Source organism: Aegilops tauschii, chromosome 2, assembly GCF_002575655.3.
Source record: "Aegilops tauschii subsp. strangulata cultivar AL8/78 chromosome 2, Aet v6.0, whole genome shotgun sequence".
NCBI lineage: Eukaryota > Viridiplantae > Streptophyta > Magnoliopsida > Poales > Poaceae > Aegilops > Aegilops tauschii.
In genome coordinates this window covers 526,856,375-526,868,735 of record NC_053036.3, presented here as the reverse complement: position 1 = coordinate 526,868,735, position 12,361 = coordinate 526,856,375, and the positions used below count along the sequence as shown (strand labels likewise).

At 53.8% G+C, this 12,361-nt stretch overlaps 1 protein-coding gene across 1 annotated transcript; it reads left to right on the top strand.

The window, feature by feature from the left end:
* The first annotated feature begins 984 nt into the window (after positions 1-984).
* On the top strand, positions 985-2,493 carry LOC109780051 (zinc finger protein ZAT9). The gene has a single exon (XM_020338643.3). The coding sequence runs from the start codon at positions 1,123-1,125 to the stop codon at positions 2,044-2,046; it is 924 nt and encodes a 307-aa protein (XP_020194232.1). The 5' UTR covers positions 985-1,122; the 3' UTR covers positions 2,047-2,493.
* The last annotated feature ends 9,868 nt before the right edge of the window (positions 2,494-12,361 follow it).

The window sequence follows — 12,361 nt, the reverse complement described above, 5'->3', positions numbered from 1 at the left end:
GACAGCGTAGGCGCCGTAGTACTAGGACGTGTTGCTTGCTGATCGTCGCCTGAACCGTACGCCGAGATCTCTGGCTCCAACCACCTCCCGCTCCGGTGTAATCATAGTAATAATTTAATTAATGGGAAAGTTGTGAAAGCTGTGGTGCACTGTAAGTGACCCTTGCGTGCCATTACCACCTGATTTAGATCCCCACCGCCGATTAATTTGCCACTTATCACCAATGCCCCGAGCCGCACTCCACCTTGCAATGCCAATGCATGCACTTTGCTGTTCGCTCTCCTTCTTGTCAACTACTCATTGTCCCCATCACCCCATTCCCAGCTCTTTATCTACCCTACTCAACTCACTGATCGCCTGCACCACCAGAGCAAGTCTACAAGGTGGAGGACGGAAGCAAAGGGAGCAGCGTCACCCTTGATTTGGATGGGGATATGGGGTGGCGGCCTCACAAGGAAAGCATTGGTCATATTGCGCAAGTCCCATAAAAGGGAGAATTGACAGCCATGTGGTGATGCTAATAGACATCTTCCAAAGTGTATAGAGAGAGTAATAATATCCGTCCGGTATTCTTGCGTTGACAGTAGGAGGTAGGCACATACCATCTCACATGGAAAGTTATCAAGCACAACTTATGCAAAATCGTTCAAGTATGGTAACAAATAATGGCTTGATTCTTGCGACCAAAAGTGTAATTCCGTGCAATGCAACCATGCTAAACAATGCGCCATGGACCACAACGCGTTGTGCCAGCAGGGCATTAGATTCAGTACATTTCTTTCGTACTGCTAATATACTTACGATCTACCATTAATTCAGAACAATAACTCGGCAAAAAAAAATTGATTTCTACAGAACAATACCAATGGCATAATAAGTGGAGAATACGGGGAGCCATCCAGAAAAGAGAGGGGGCAAAAGGAAAAGAATGGAATAAAAGGCGGAAGCTTGGCAGTTCCGCGATATTCCAACTTCCGCAGACGACCCCCACGGAGGCGGCTCCTCCTGGCCCTCCTACTCTCTCGCACACTCCGTTTCCTTTCCTTCCCCCGAAAGCTCGTATTTTTAGCCATCTCTCGACCCAGCGGAGCTCTCTCTCTCGCTCGCTCTCCCTCTCTCGCCATGGCCAAGAACACATGCAAGCTCTGCTGCCGCCGCTTCGCCAGCCCCCGCGCCCTCGCCGGCCACATGCGCTCCCACTCCATCAAGGTCGCCCGGTCGCAGCAGATCTCATCGGCCTCCTCCGCCTCCACCTCCCTCGCGGCCGGGGACGGCGACGACGCCAGGATGGCCATCCAGGCCCACGTGCTCCGCGGCAAGCCCAAGCGGAGGGCGCGCCTCGCCGAGTCCGACTTCTCGGATCGCGAGAGCGAGGCGGAGTACCCGTCGCAGTCGCCGGGCGCCAAGCGCGTGCATGGCGGATCGCGCGACGCCGAGCCGGTGAGCTCCGTGTCCGACGCCGCCACGCCGGAGGAGGACGTCGCGCTGTCCCTCATGATGCTCTCCCGCGACTCCTGGCCCGCGGTGGCGGCGTGGACGCCGTCCTCCTACCGCGTCGCCGACTCCGACGACGGAAGCGACGGCGGCGGAGAGGCCGCGCCCGCGCCACCGGCTGCGGCCGAGCAGAAGCGGACGCGGTTCCAGTGCCCGGCGTGCAAGAAGGTGTTCCGATCGTACCAGGCGCTGGGCGGGCACCGCGCCAGCCACGTCCGCGGCGGCAGGGGCGGCTGCTGCGCGCCCCCGCTGAACCCGCCGCCGCCGCCGCCTCCCGCTTCCACCCACCTGCAGCCATTGCCGGAATGCGAGGAGGGCACGAAGCCTCATCCGCACGAGTGCCCCTGCTGCTCCCGCGTGTTCGCGTCAGGGCAGGCCCTCGGCGGCCACAAGCGGTCCCAGCTCTGCCCAGGCGCCGCCGCCGTGGCCGATCATCCCGCCGCCGCGATGAAAAGCCTGGGCCTCATTGATCTGAACCTCCCGGCGCCCTTCGAGGACCTGGAGGTCTCCGCCGTGTCAGATCCCTTCCTCGCGGCAAGGCCAGGCCACTGAAAGCAAGCAGAGCAAGCAAGCAATCCGGCGTGCTTTTCCTTTCGGTCGGTCAGTTGGTTGATTCCAGTGGAGACAGATGATCCGGGCTTGTAATTGCTAGCAAGAAAGATGGTGCTCAGGCAGTAAGCCAAAAAGGTAAAGAAAAGGGTTAAGAAAAAGAGAGACGGGTAGTTGTTTTTCCTCCTCCTTTTATTTTGCCTTCCTCGTGGAGCTAGTAGAAAATTGGATGCTGTAGTTCTCCCTCAGCTCTGGTGTGTCTTTTTGTTTGTTTCAAGCTATGGAACAGAGGGAGTAGATTGGGCCAGCAAACAGAGCCAGCTACTAGTTATTGTTCTGTTGCTTGATCTTGGTAGCATAGCAAGAAAATACTATCCTCAGAGAATGGAAAGGGCAAAATTTAGCTGAACTGTTGCTGTCTGTTGCAGTCTCCAGCTGTTCTTGTTCCAAGTGTCGATGCATCCTCGCACTCATTACTGACTAGTAAAGCCATAAGCAACAGAATAGCAACAACACAAATGCATTGCAATGCAGGATCGGCCAAAAGCGTTGGTTGGTGGTTACATGACTTACGTCCACCATGCTTGCCCCGCCCTCGCCTGATCGGCGATCGCCTCCTTTCTCCCCTCTGCAGTTGTGCTCCTGCCCACCACCACCGCCTGCCTGCATTTCTCCCGCTGCTGCCTGGAGCAGCAGAAAGGGCCGCTGTACTTTCCTCCCCCTGTAGCCCAGCCCACGTCTTGCTCGCTTCCCACCACATTCCCGTCCCCCCATACTGTGCTGTGCATTGCATTGAATCCTGCACACAAAATGACCGTATAATCAACAAATAAAGTGGCTCGGAATAGTCGTTTCAATCGCGGTACAGCCATGAAGATTACCTACTCCATTGTTGTTGTACACTGTACAGAATCTGTGTAGCTTTTCACCTTCAGGTCAGATTATTTTGGGACCTGGGTTTGTTGGATTGGAGCCTGGATCTCTCTGAAGAGGTTTTTTTTTTTAAGAAGATCTCTCTCAACAGGTGGGAGGCCTCTGCAACTGCAGCCGATTCTGCAGGAGCTGCTCTCCACGCTTGGAGGTGGGTGGTTACGGCATGGGCCGTCGCCCTCGCCCACGTGGCGCCCGTCCCTCTCCGTCCGTCCTATGTTTGGATTCGCATCGCATCGGCTGGTCAGGCCAGTGGCCACTGACTTGGGTGGCGTGGGCGCTATTGACTAACTTGCGCTGGAATTAGCAGGATAGTTAACGCCCGCTTAATCTGGGTTTATTCTTACTTAATTGGCTCGCTATTGCTAATCGCCGCAGTACCGACCTCGCCTGGCGAAAGAAAGAAGCTGCGCGGGCGCGCCGGCCGAGGCGGATCACGCGGGTGAACTGCTTGGTCCACTGGGCAGCGGGTGGAACCGGGAGGGAACGAGGGATGACATGTAGGTCCTCCCTTGCCCCTGCCGCACGCGTGTGCTCCTCCGTGTGGCGGTAGCGGGAGGGTGGGGTCAGAGAGAGATTGAGGGGGACCTGGGGTCGGCCGGACGAGGCGGGGCTGTCTCACGTGCGTGGCGACACGGCATGGCCCATCGGATCGAATCATGGTTGGACTGGACGCCTGCGATTTTCATGATCGATCCTCCTCTTCTAACTGCTGCTGAAGCCATACTCCTACTCTAGTCCTACTCCATGCGTGTAGCTCGGCAAAAAACATCGCTACTATACTGTATTCCTGCCAGTAGAATGCTTCAACGACACGGGAAAAAGGTAACCGCTTATGAAACGGATCGAGCACACCCGGTGTTTGACCCGGCCGTTGGCTTTTCCGTGGTGTCGTGGTCGCTGCATGCAAGACTCCGTGAGTGGAGAAGACTACGGTATGGTGTGAGCTTGCACCAAGGTTCACGCCCGTAGCCGTCCCATCACGCCTGGGAATTCCTGCTAGCGTTGGTTGGACCAGTCATGCTACTCACACTCACACTCCAAAGGCCATTCATTCATGGCTAGTAGTGAAAAATATATGAAAATAAAAATCGATTATCGATTTTGCCAGCTATCGGAGGAAAAACGATGACGCAGGATGCGTATACCACTTGCTATGGTCATCGCCGTGTGCTCGGCCGAGTAGTTAATTCGTGCGAGTATGCCACGCGTGTGCAGCAATGCAGCCGAGCACACACGGAACGGAAGGTCGACGAAAGGCAAACACTACTCGTCTGCTCAGCTTAACCTGCGTGCCACCAATGTACAGTACGTACGTATCCGCTGCGCAGGCGACTATTCCGCGCACTGAGCAGCAGGCAACAGGGACAGGGGCCAGTCCGCCAGTGGCAAAGTGGAGGAAATTGCAGAGACCAGCTATTTTTGGTGCTAGTGTTGTACAGAAAATCTACTATACGGGTTTGTTGCAATTAGGACTAATTCACCGTTTGAGTGTGTTGACATGATTTCTGACAAGTGGGTCCAGTTTATAAGTTTACGGTGGCAACAAAAGAAAAAACGCCGCATCAGCACCCAACTAGAAATGTCAATATCTCACAATTCTTCACTTCAATTGAGCTGATGTTTTTCTAGAATACTAGTCAGTGCATGTATGATTTATTAGTTTTTTTTACATTTTTTGAAAATGTTAAATTTGAACAAAAAAAATTGAACGAGTCAACTAACATTGCAAATATCTCACAAACTGTTGGTCCAAATGAGCTGCCTTTTTCCTAGAATAGTATTGGTTACATGTGTGATTTACAGGATTGTTCTGCTCTTTTTTTGAAAATTTTGGATTTTGAGTAAAAAAATTGTATGAGCCAATGTAAACTGCGAATATCTCATTATAATGTGATCCAAACCAGCTGAACCTTTCCAGATTCATTACTAGTTACATCTAGCTTAGCATACCACAAACTTTCATGTGAAAAACATAAGATTGCTATACATATCTAAAACGATTCATAAATAGGCACAATATTCATAAAGTAAAATCAGTAGCACCAAGATATGGCAGATATTGTCGCTGTCAGGCTTTAGCATCCAAGTGGTTGCCATAAAGCCATTATTGACATCATCAAGTCTCATGCACCAAAATATTACCATGAGATTTTAGCATCAAAGTAGTTGTCATGTGATCATTACAGACATCATCAAGTCGCACACATCAAAAGATTACCGCCATGAGGTTTTAACATCCAAATACTGGGCGGTTTTGCAATGTTAGTTGGCTCGTTCAATTTTTTTGTTCAAATTTGACATTTTGAAAAAATGCAAAAAAATAAATCATGTGTGCACTCACTAATATTCTAGAAAAAATCCAGCTCAATTGGAGCAATGAATTGTGAGATATTGACAATTCTAGTTGGCTGCTGATGTGGTTGTTCTTTTTGTCACCGATGCACTTACTGTAGACAGATAATTTGCAACACAATAGACGTTGTATTGATGGGGTGCTGGTGCATGTATATATAATACAAGGGAAGGCTTCTACCTCAACTATACAAGACTAGGAGGTGGGCCACAAATCCAATACACGTGCAATACACAATACATACTCAACACCCCCCCGCAGTCGAAGCGTCGCCGGAGACACAGAGACTGGACCGAAACTCCTCGAAGACGGGAGTAGGCAATCCCTTAGTCATCACATCAGCAAACTGTTGCGTCGTCGGCACCTGAAGAACCCGAACACGGCCAAGGGCAACCTGCTCGCGCACGAAGTGAATATCGAGCTCAATATGCTTCGTCCGTCGATGGTGCACCGGGTTGGCGGAGAGGTAGACCGCGCTGACGTTATCGCAGTAGACAAGAGTGGCCTTGTGAACATCACAAAGTAACTCCTGGAGCAGCTGACGTATCCAAGAGCACTCGGCCACGGCATTAGCCACGGCGCAATACTCTGCCTCGGCGCTGGAGCGGGAGACCGTGGGCTGCCGCTTCGATGACCAAGAGATCAACGAGGGCCCAAGGTAGATGTAGAGCGTCGCGTGTCGGGGCAGCCAGCCCAGTCGGCATCCGAGTAGGCCACGAGGTCGGTGCAAGCGGAGGCCGTCAGGGTGAGTCCCAAGGACATGGTGTCGCGTATGTAACGGAGAATACGTTTCACCAGAGTCCAGTGAGAGTCACGCGGGGCGTGCATATGGAGGCACACCTGCTGGACAGCGTACTGCAGGTCGGGGCGAGTCAGCGTCAGGTACTGTAAAGCACCGACAATAGAGCGATAAAACGCTCCATCGGACACAAGAGACCCCTCGAGAGCAGAGACCTTCGCCTTCGTGTCGACGGGGGTGGGCGCCGGCTTGCAGTTAAGCATACCGGCACGCTCCAGGAGCTCGTGGGCGTACTTCTGCTGATGCAGAAAGTAGCCGTCAGTCCGTCGGACCACCTCAATGCCGAGGAAGTAGTGCAGGGGCCCCAAGTCCTTGAGGGCAAACTCATCACGAAGACGAGCAGTCAGCCGCTGAAGGAGGTCGGGGGCGGACGCCGTGAGGATGGTGTCGTCGACATAGAGCAGCAGATATGCAGTGTCAACTCCATGATGATACACGAAGAGTGAAGCATCGGAGCGAGTGGACCGAAATCCGAGAGACTGCGGGAAGGCTGCAATACGCTGATACCAAGCCCGAGGCGCCTGCTTCAACCCGTAAAGAGAACGGGAGAGCAAGCACATGAAGTCGGGGTGCTCGATGTCGACGAAACCAGTGGGCTGCTCACAGAAGACCTGCTAGGCGAGATGGTCGTGCAAGAAGGCGTTGGAGACATCCAACTGGTGCACAGGCCAGGCGCGCGAGACCGCCAGCTGAAGCACGACGTGAATCATGCCCGGTTTCACAACCGGGGCGAAGGTGTCGGTGAAGTCCACGCCCGCGCGCTGCCGAAAACCATGAACCACCCACCGAGCCTTGTAGCGCTCGAGAGAACCGTCCGGGCGAGTCTTGTGGCAAAACACCCACTTGCCAGAGATGATGTTGGCATGAGGGGGTCGCGGAACAAGCTGCCACGTGCGGTTGCACTGTAAGGCGTCGAACTTCTCCTGCATCGTAGCTAGCCAGTGGGGATCCCGAAGGGCAGCGCGAGTGGAGGTGGGGACGGGTGATGACGTTGACGTCGAGGCGGCGCACACATACTCGTCGGCGGAGTAGTGCGTGCTGGGCCGAAGCACTCCTGCTCGGGCATGGGTAGTCACGCCAAGTGGCGGGGCAGCAGGGCCGGCGGGTGCCGCGGCGGCGGGGGCACCCGGTGCGGCGGCGGAGGCAGGGGCCGCGGTGGCAGCAGCGTCGGCCGAGCCGACAGCGGAAGAGGTGACGGGCGAGGGTGACATCGAGCCCGTCGCAGGGTGGGCAGGCAGGGTGTCGGGCTCAACCTCATATGAGGGAGACGGGGACCCGGGGGCCCGCTCGGACTCGACCTCGGGGGAGGGAGTCACGAAGCCAGGTGGTGGCTGCAGAGGGCGCCGTGCTCGGGGGGGGGGGGGGGGGGGGCTGCCGCCGCGCATCACTCCACGAAGGGGGCGCGGGGGCCGGCGCCGAAGGGGTCGAAGCCGGAGGAACCTGAAAAAAGGGAACACCGTCTCGACAAAGTACACATGCCTCGAGGTGTACACACGATGAGTGACAGGATCATAGCACCGGTAACCTTTGGTGTTAGGAGGGTAGCCAAGGAAGACGCATGGGACGGATCGTGGTGCGAGCTTGTGTGGCGTGGTGGACGCGGTGCTAGGATAACAGAGACACCCGAAGATGTGGAGACCATCATAGGACGGTGGTGTGCCGAAGAGAAGGTGGTGAGGGGCGTAGTTCCACCGAGGGCGACACAGACGAATGTTAACTAAGAGAGTGGAGGTAGCGAGGGCATCGGGCCAAAACCGAGCGGGCACATTAGAGTGAAAGAGTAACATGCGAACGCAGTCATTAAGAGTGCGGAGAATGCGCTCGGCGCGGCCGTTCTGCTGGGAAGTGTAGGGGCAAGTCAGACGGAAGGTGGTCCCGTGAGAGGCGAGAAGTGTGCGAAAAGCGACATTGTCAAACTCTTTTTCGTTTCAGTTTGGAGTGCGAGTATGGGGCGACCGAACTGGGTGGTGACATAGGAATAAAAGGCGGTGAGTGTGGCTAAAGCATCGGATTTACGACGAAGGGGAAAAGTCCACACATAATGAGAATAATCATCTAAAATCACCAAGTAGTATAGATAGCCCGTGTTACTCGCAACGGGAGATGTCCAGACATCACTATGAAGTAATTGAAACGGAAAAGTGGAAACTGAAGAAGACGCACTAAAGGGGAAGACGAACGTGCTTGCCTAAGCGGCAAGTCTCACAAGAGTGCTCGTCGAGCTTATCACATGAGAAATAGAAACTCCTAAGAATTTGACGTAAGACAGTGTGGTTGGGGTGACCCAAGCGAGCGTGCCAAAGGTGAACGCCGGCGGCATGGACGACGGGTGTGGACGTGGAGGCGCCGGCGTGCATGGGGTAGAGCTCATCAGGACTGTCACATCGGTGAAGGACCATCCGGGTACGGGCATCTTTCACAGAAAAGCCAACACCGTCAAATTCAACAGTAAGTGGGTTCTCACGAGTAAACGACGAACGGAAACTAGGTTCGTGACTAAATCAGGTGAAACAAGAACATTAGACATAGTGATGGGTGTGGAAGTGGAGGGAAAGCTAGTGCTACCGATGACAGTAATAGGTAAGGAGGAGCCGTTGCCGACGGTGATACGAGTGGGTGTGTGAATGGGAGTGGAGGAGGTTAGGTTACCGGGATGAGCTGCCATGTGCGCAGTAGCACCTGAGTCCATGTACCAGTCGCCTCCACCGACAGAGCTACTCGACGACGGTACGGAGTGCTGGGCGGCGAGGAGGGTGGGGTCCCGTGGCACAGGTACCGGCGGCGGCGGAAGGCCCCCGTAGGGCGGCGCCGGGATGGGCGGGCCATAACCACCGAGAGGCGGCGGCGCAAGGAGGGCGCTGTAGCCGGCGCCAATCGGCTGGAAGGGTGCGCCGATGAACGCCTGGTGGCCAGCGGGAAGAGCCTGCTTATAGTGCGGCGCCCCCCGACGTCCTGGGCCTGCTGCTGCTGCAGGCGGCGACGACCGCCACCACGCCGGTTGCGTCGGCCCCCTTCCCCTTGCGGGTGCTGCGGGGGAGGCGCTGGTGGCGACAATGGGTAACACCAGGCGGGTGCAGGAGGATGCGACTGGATCGGCGCGGCCGGTGGAGCGGTTCCACCGCAGATGGTGAAGTAGCCCGAAGAGTCCATGAAAGGCGTCAGAAGCGGCGGGAAGAGGAAGGGGGCGGCGGCGGCATGTAGGAGCGCGCGGCGGCGGCGAGGGTGGGGAGCAGCGGCGGCGCGGCGCGGCGGCGGCGGCGGAGCGAGAGGCGAACACAGCGGCGCAGGGCACGGGACGTGCAGCTGGTGCGATGCGGCTCGGGGCGAGGCTGCGTTGGCGGGACGCGCAGGCAAAAGCGAGGCGCGGGCGGCAGCGGCAGCAACGCACGGCTTGATGATCGATGGTGCTACTTGACGAGATGCACACACGAGAACACAGGAGATTGAGCTTCACGTAGCACATGCACGTAGGAAACAACCAGCCGCCGGCTTGACGATCGATGTGCTACTTGACGAGATGCACACGCGAGAACACAGGAGATTGAGCGGGCGCGGCACGGAAGGGGAGGCACGGTGCAGGGAGGCGGCGGCGGCGGCAGATCGCGGCGGCTGGGGCTAGGGTTAGGCGGAAGCGGGAGAGGATCAACTTGCGATAGATACCATATAGACAGATAATTTGCAATACAATACATGTTGTATTGATGGGGTGCTGGTGCACGTATATATAATACATGGGAAGGCCTCTACCTCAACTATACAAGACTAGGAGGTGGGCCACAAATCCAATACACGTGCAATACACAATACATACTCAACACTTACAAACTGGACCCATTTGTCAGGAATCATGTCAATATTTCCAAATGATGGATTAGACCTAGCTGCGACGAATTACCCTAAAATGTGGTTTTTTGTTTTGTGCAAAAGTAGCACAAAAAACAGGTGGTTTGTGCAATTTCCTCAGGTAAACTGACTGACCGCCGAGTTGATTGGCTCACCTCCCTATGCGTATAGAGGTCGTGCCGTGGTGGCAGCACCTCTCCACTGTTTGGTGATCGGGGAAACCCGGGAGGCGCTAGTACCCAGGCGCGAACGAACAGGTCACCTTTCACAGCGCGTGGCTGAACCACCACCCATCTGTACGTACCCCCTCCTACCTCGGTTTGCCGCCGGCTCCTCCAGTCGTCGTGCGTGCCGCGCGGCCCGGGGACAAAATTACTGTTCTGACCTAAAGTGCTAACAAAATCCCGATTTGACCTCGGTTTATAAAAAAAATCGATTCTGACCTCTTTGGGTGATGCCAACATCCCCGGTGTCTGGGTTGCGAAGCAGACGCCGTGAACCCTGGCGTCTGGCCCCTGGCCCGCACTGCCCGCCTGCCCGTTGACCTGCTGACGTGGCAAAGGGGCCAGACGCCAGGAACCCTGGCGTCTGGCCCTCGTAACTGGATAACCCCACCGAGAGAGTGTGTGGGTCCCACCCCACACACTTTCCCCAATCCAGCCCGAGCTTGAAGAACATTTGCTGCCCCCCACTCTCTCTCACCCCTCAAGCTCCCCCTCAAATTCTCTCCAAAAGGTGCTTCCCTTAGGTGGATATTTCCATCACTTTGTTGCTTGTGGTAATATCCCTTAAATCACCCAATTATTTTTGGTTAAATCTTGTTATTTTGGTTGCATTTTTTACATGTTGGTGGAACCCTAGTTCATGTTTTCTCCCTTATGTTAGTGTGAATGGCTTGGTTAACTTTGATAATATAGTGATATGCATGGTGTGTAGTAGGAATATATGCTTGTTGAGTAGAAAGATTGGGGGTTAGGGTTAGTTAGTGATTAGGGTTAACTTTGCTTAGTGTGTGTTAATTAGTGAAACTTTTGTGGACATCACCAATAATTTAGTGTTGATATGATTAGGATATAATGAGATGTATTTGGATAAACACCAATTCTCATTGAAGTCTTAAATGCATTCATGTTGTTTTTAGATGGAGAGACTTGTTAATGTTCATTACAAGGACAAGGAGGCATTCTTGAGTAACAATGCCGACACGGGTGAGGAACCATTGGTTTTTGATACAAGCCCTAGCTATGAGGATGTTGTTGCAAAAGTGAGACAAGTCTTAAAGTGGATGGACACCAATGTTGATGTTAAGTTAATAGGTAGGTATGATGTTGGAGTTGGAGCCAAATCTCGCTTGAAAAGTATGCCTATCACCTCGGATTTGCATTGGGATGTATACAAGGAAAAAGTTTCCCAATCGGAAGACAAGTCACTTGAATTGTTTGCCACCAAGGTTGAATCTCCTCGGTTTACACTTGATTTGAACCGGCATGTCTCTTCCCCAATGGATGACATGAGCGAGAGGACAATGGTGCCACTTGTTGAGCATAGGGTTGTGGTTGATGCCCCCAATGCTTATCGCCAACCACGTCCCCGTGTACCATCTATTGAAGCAAATAAGGTTGACTTGTATGCCCCCAATGCTTCTAGCCAACCACCAACTAGCCAAGCAAATGAAGTTGAGGTGATTGCTAGTGACGAAGTAATTCAAGAGGATGAATATGCTTATGATGACGACGAAGAGCAAGAGGAAGGGTTTCATGGTAATGATGTTGGTGACTTGGATGCGTACATAGCGCAAAAGGACATGGATCGTGAGTTGCCTTTTAGGCGTCAATATGCGTATGACTCGGATGACGAGGGTCCAGTTGAACAGTTGGACGGTGGAATGATAATGACGGCGTCAAGATGGATTCACAAAGGAGGAAAACCAAATCCACTTTGAGCTGACGGGCTTAGAAAAAAGAACTCACTTGTTTAAAGATCTCAGCCTTGCCCATAAAGCTGTTGTTGACGGTGGAATGAGAATGACGGCGATTGAGCCAACACCATGCCCGGATCCAGGAGAACCAAGGGTGGAGAATGAGGACGAGAATGCTTATTTGAAGAAAGGAGTGAAGTTTTTGAGCTTGCATATGCTGAAGTTTTGGTTGGCTGACTATGCCATTCGGAACCATAGGCCAATTTATGTTGAGCACTCCGACATGAAGTTGCGTTACACCGTGAAGTGTGAGCAAGAAGGATGCCCATGGAAGGTTCGTGCAAGAAAGCTTAAAGAAACTGAAAAATGGGTGTTAAGAAGTTGTGTCGCCACTCATAGGTGCAAACCGCCATCTAAACGACTTTGAACGACACACCGTCAACTCACATCTGAGTATGTCGGATACAAATGG

Bases quoted from the DNA above. Each gene is read 5' to 3' on its own strand.
- LOC109780051 (XM_020338643.3), top strand. From the start codon at position 1,123: ATGGCCAAGAACACATGCAAGCTCTGCTGCCGCCGCTTCGCCAGCCCC.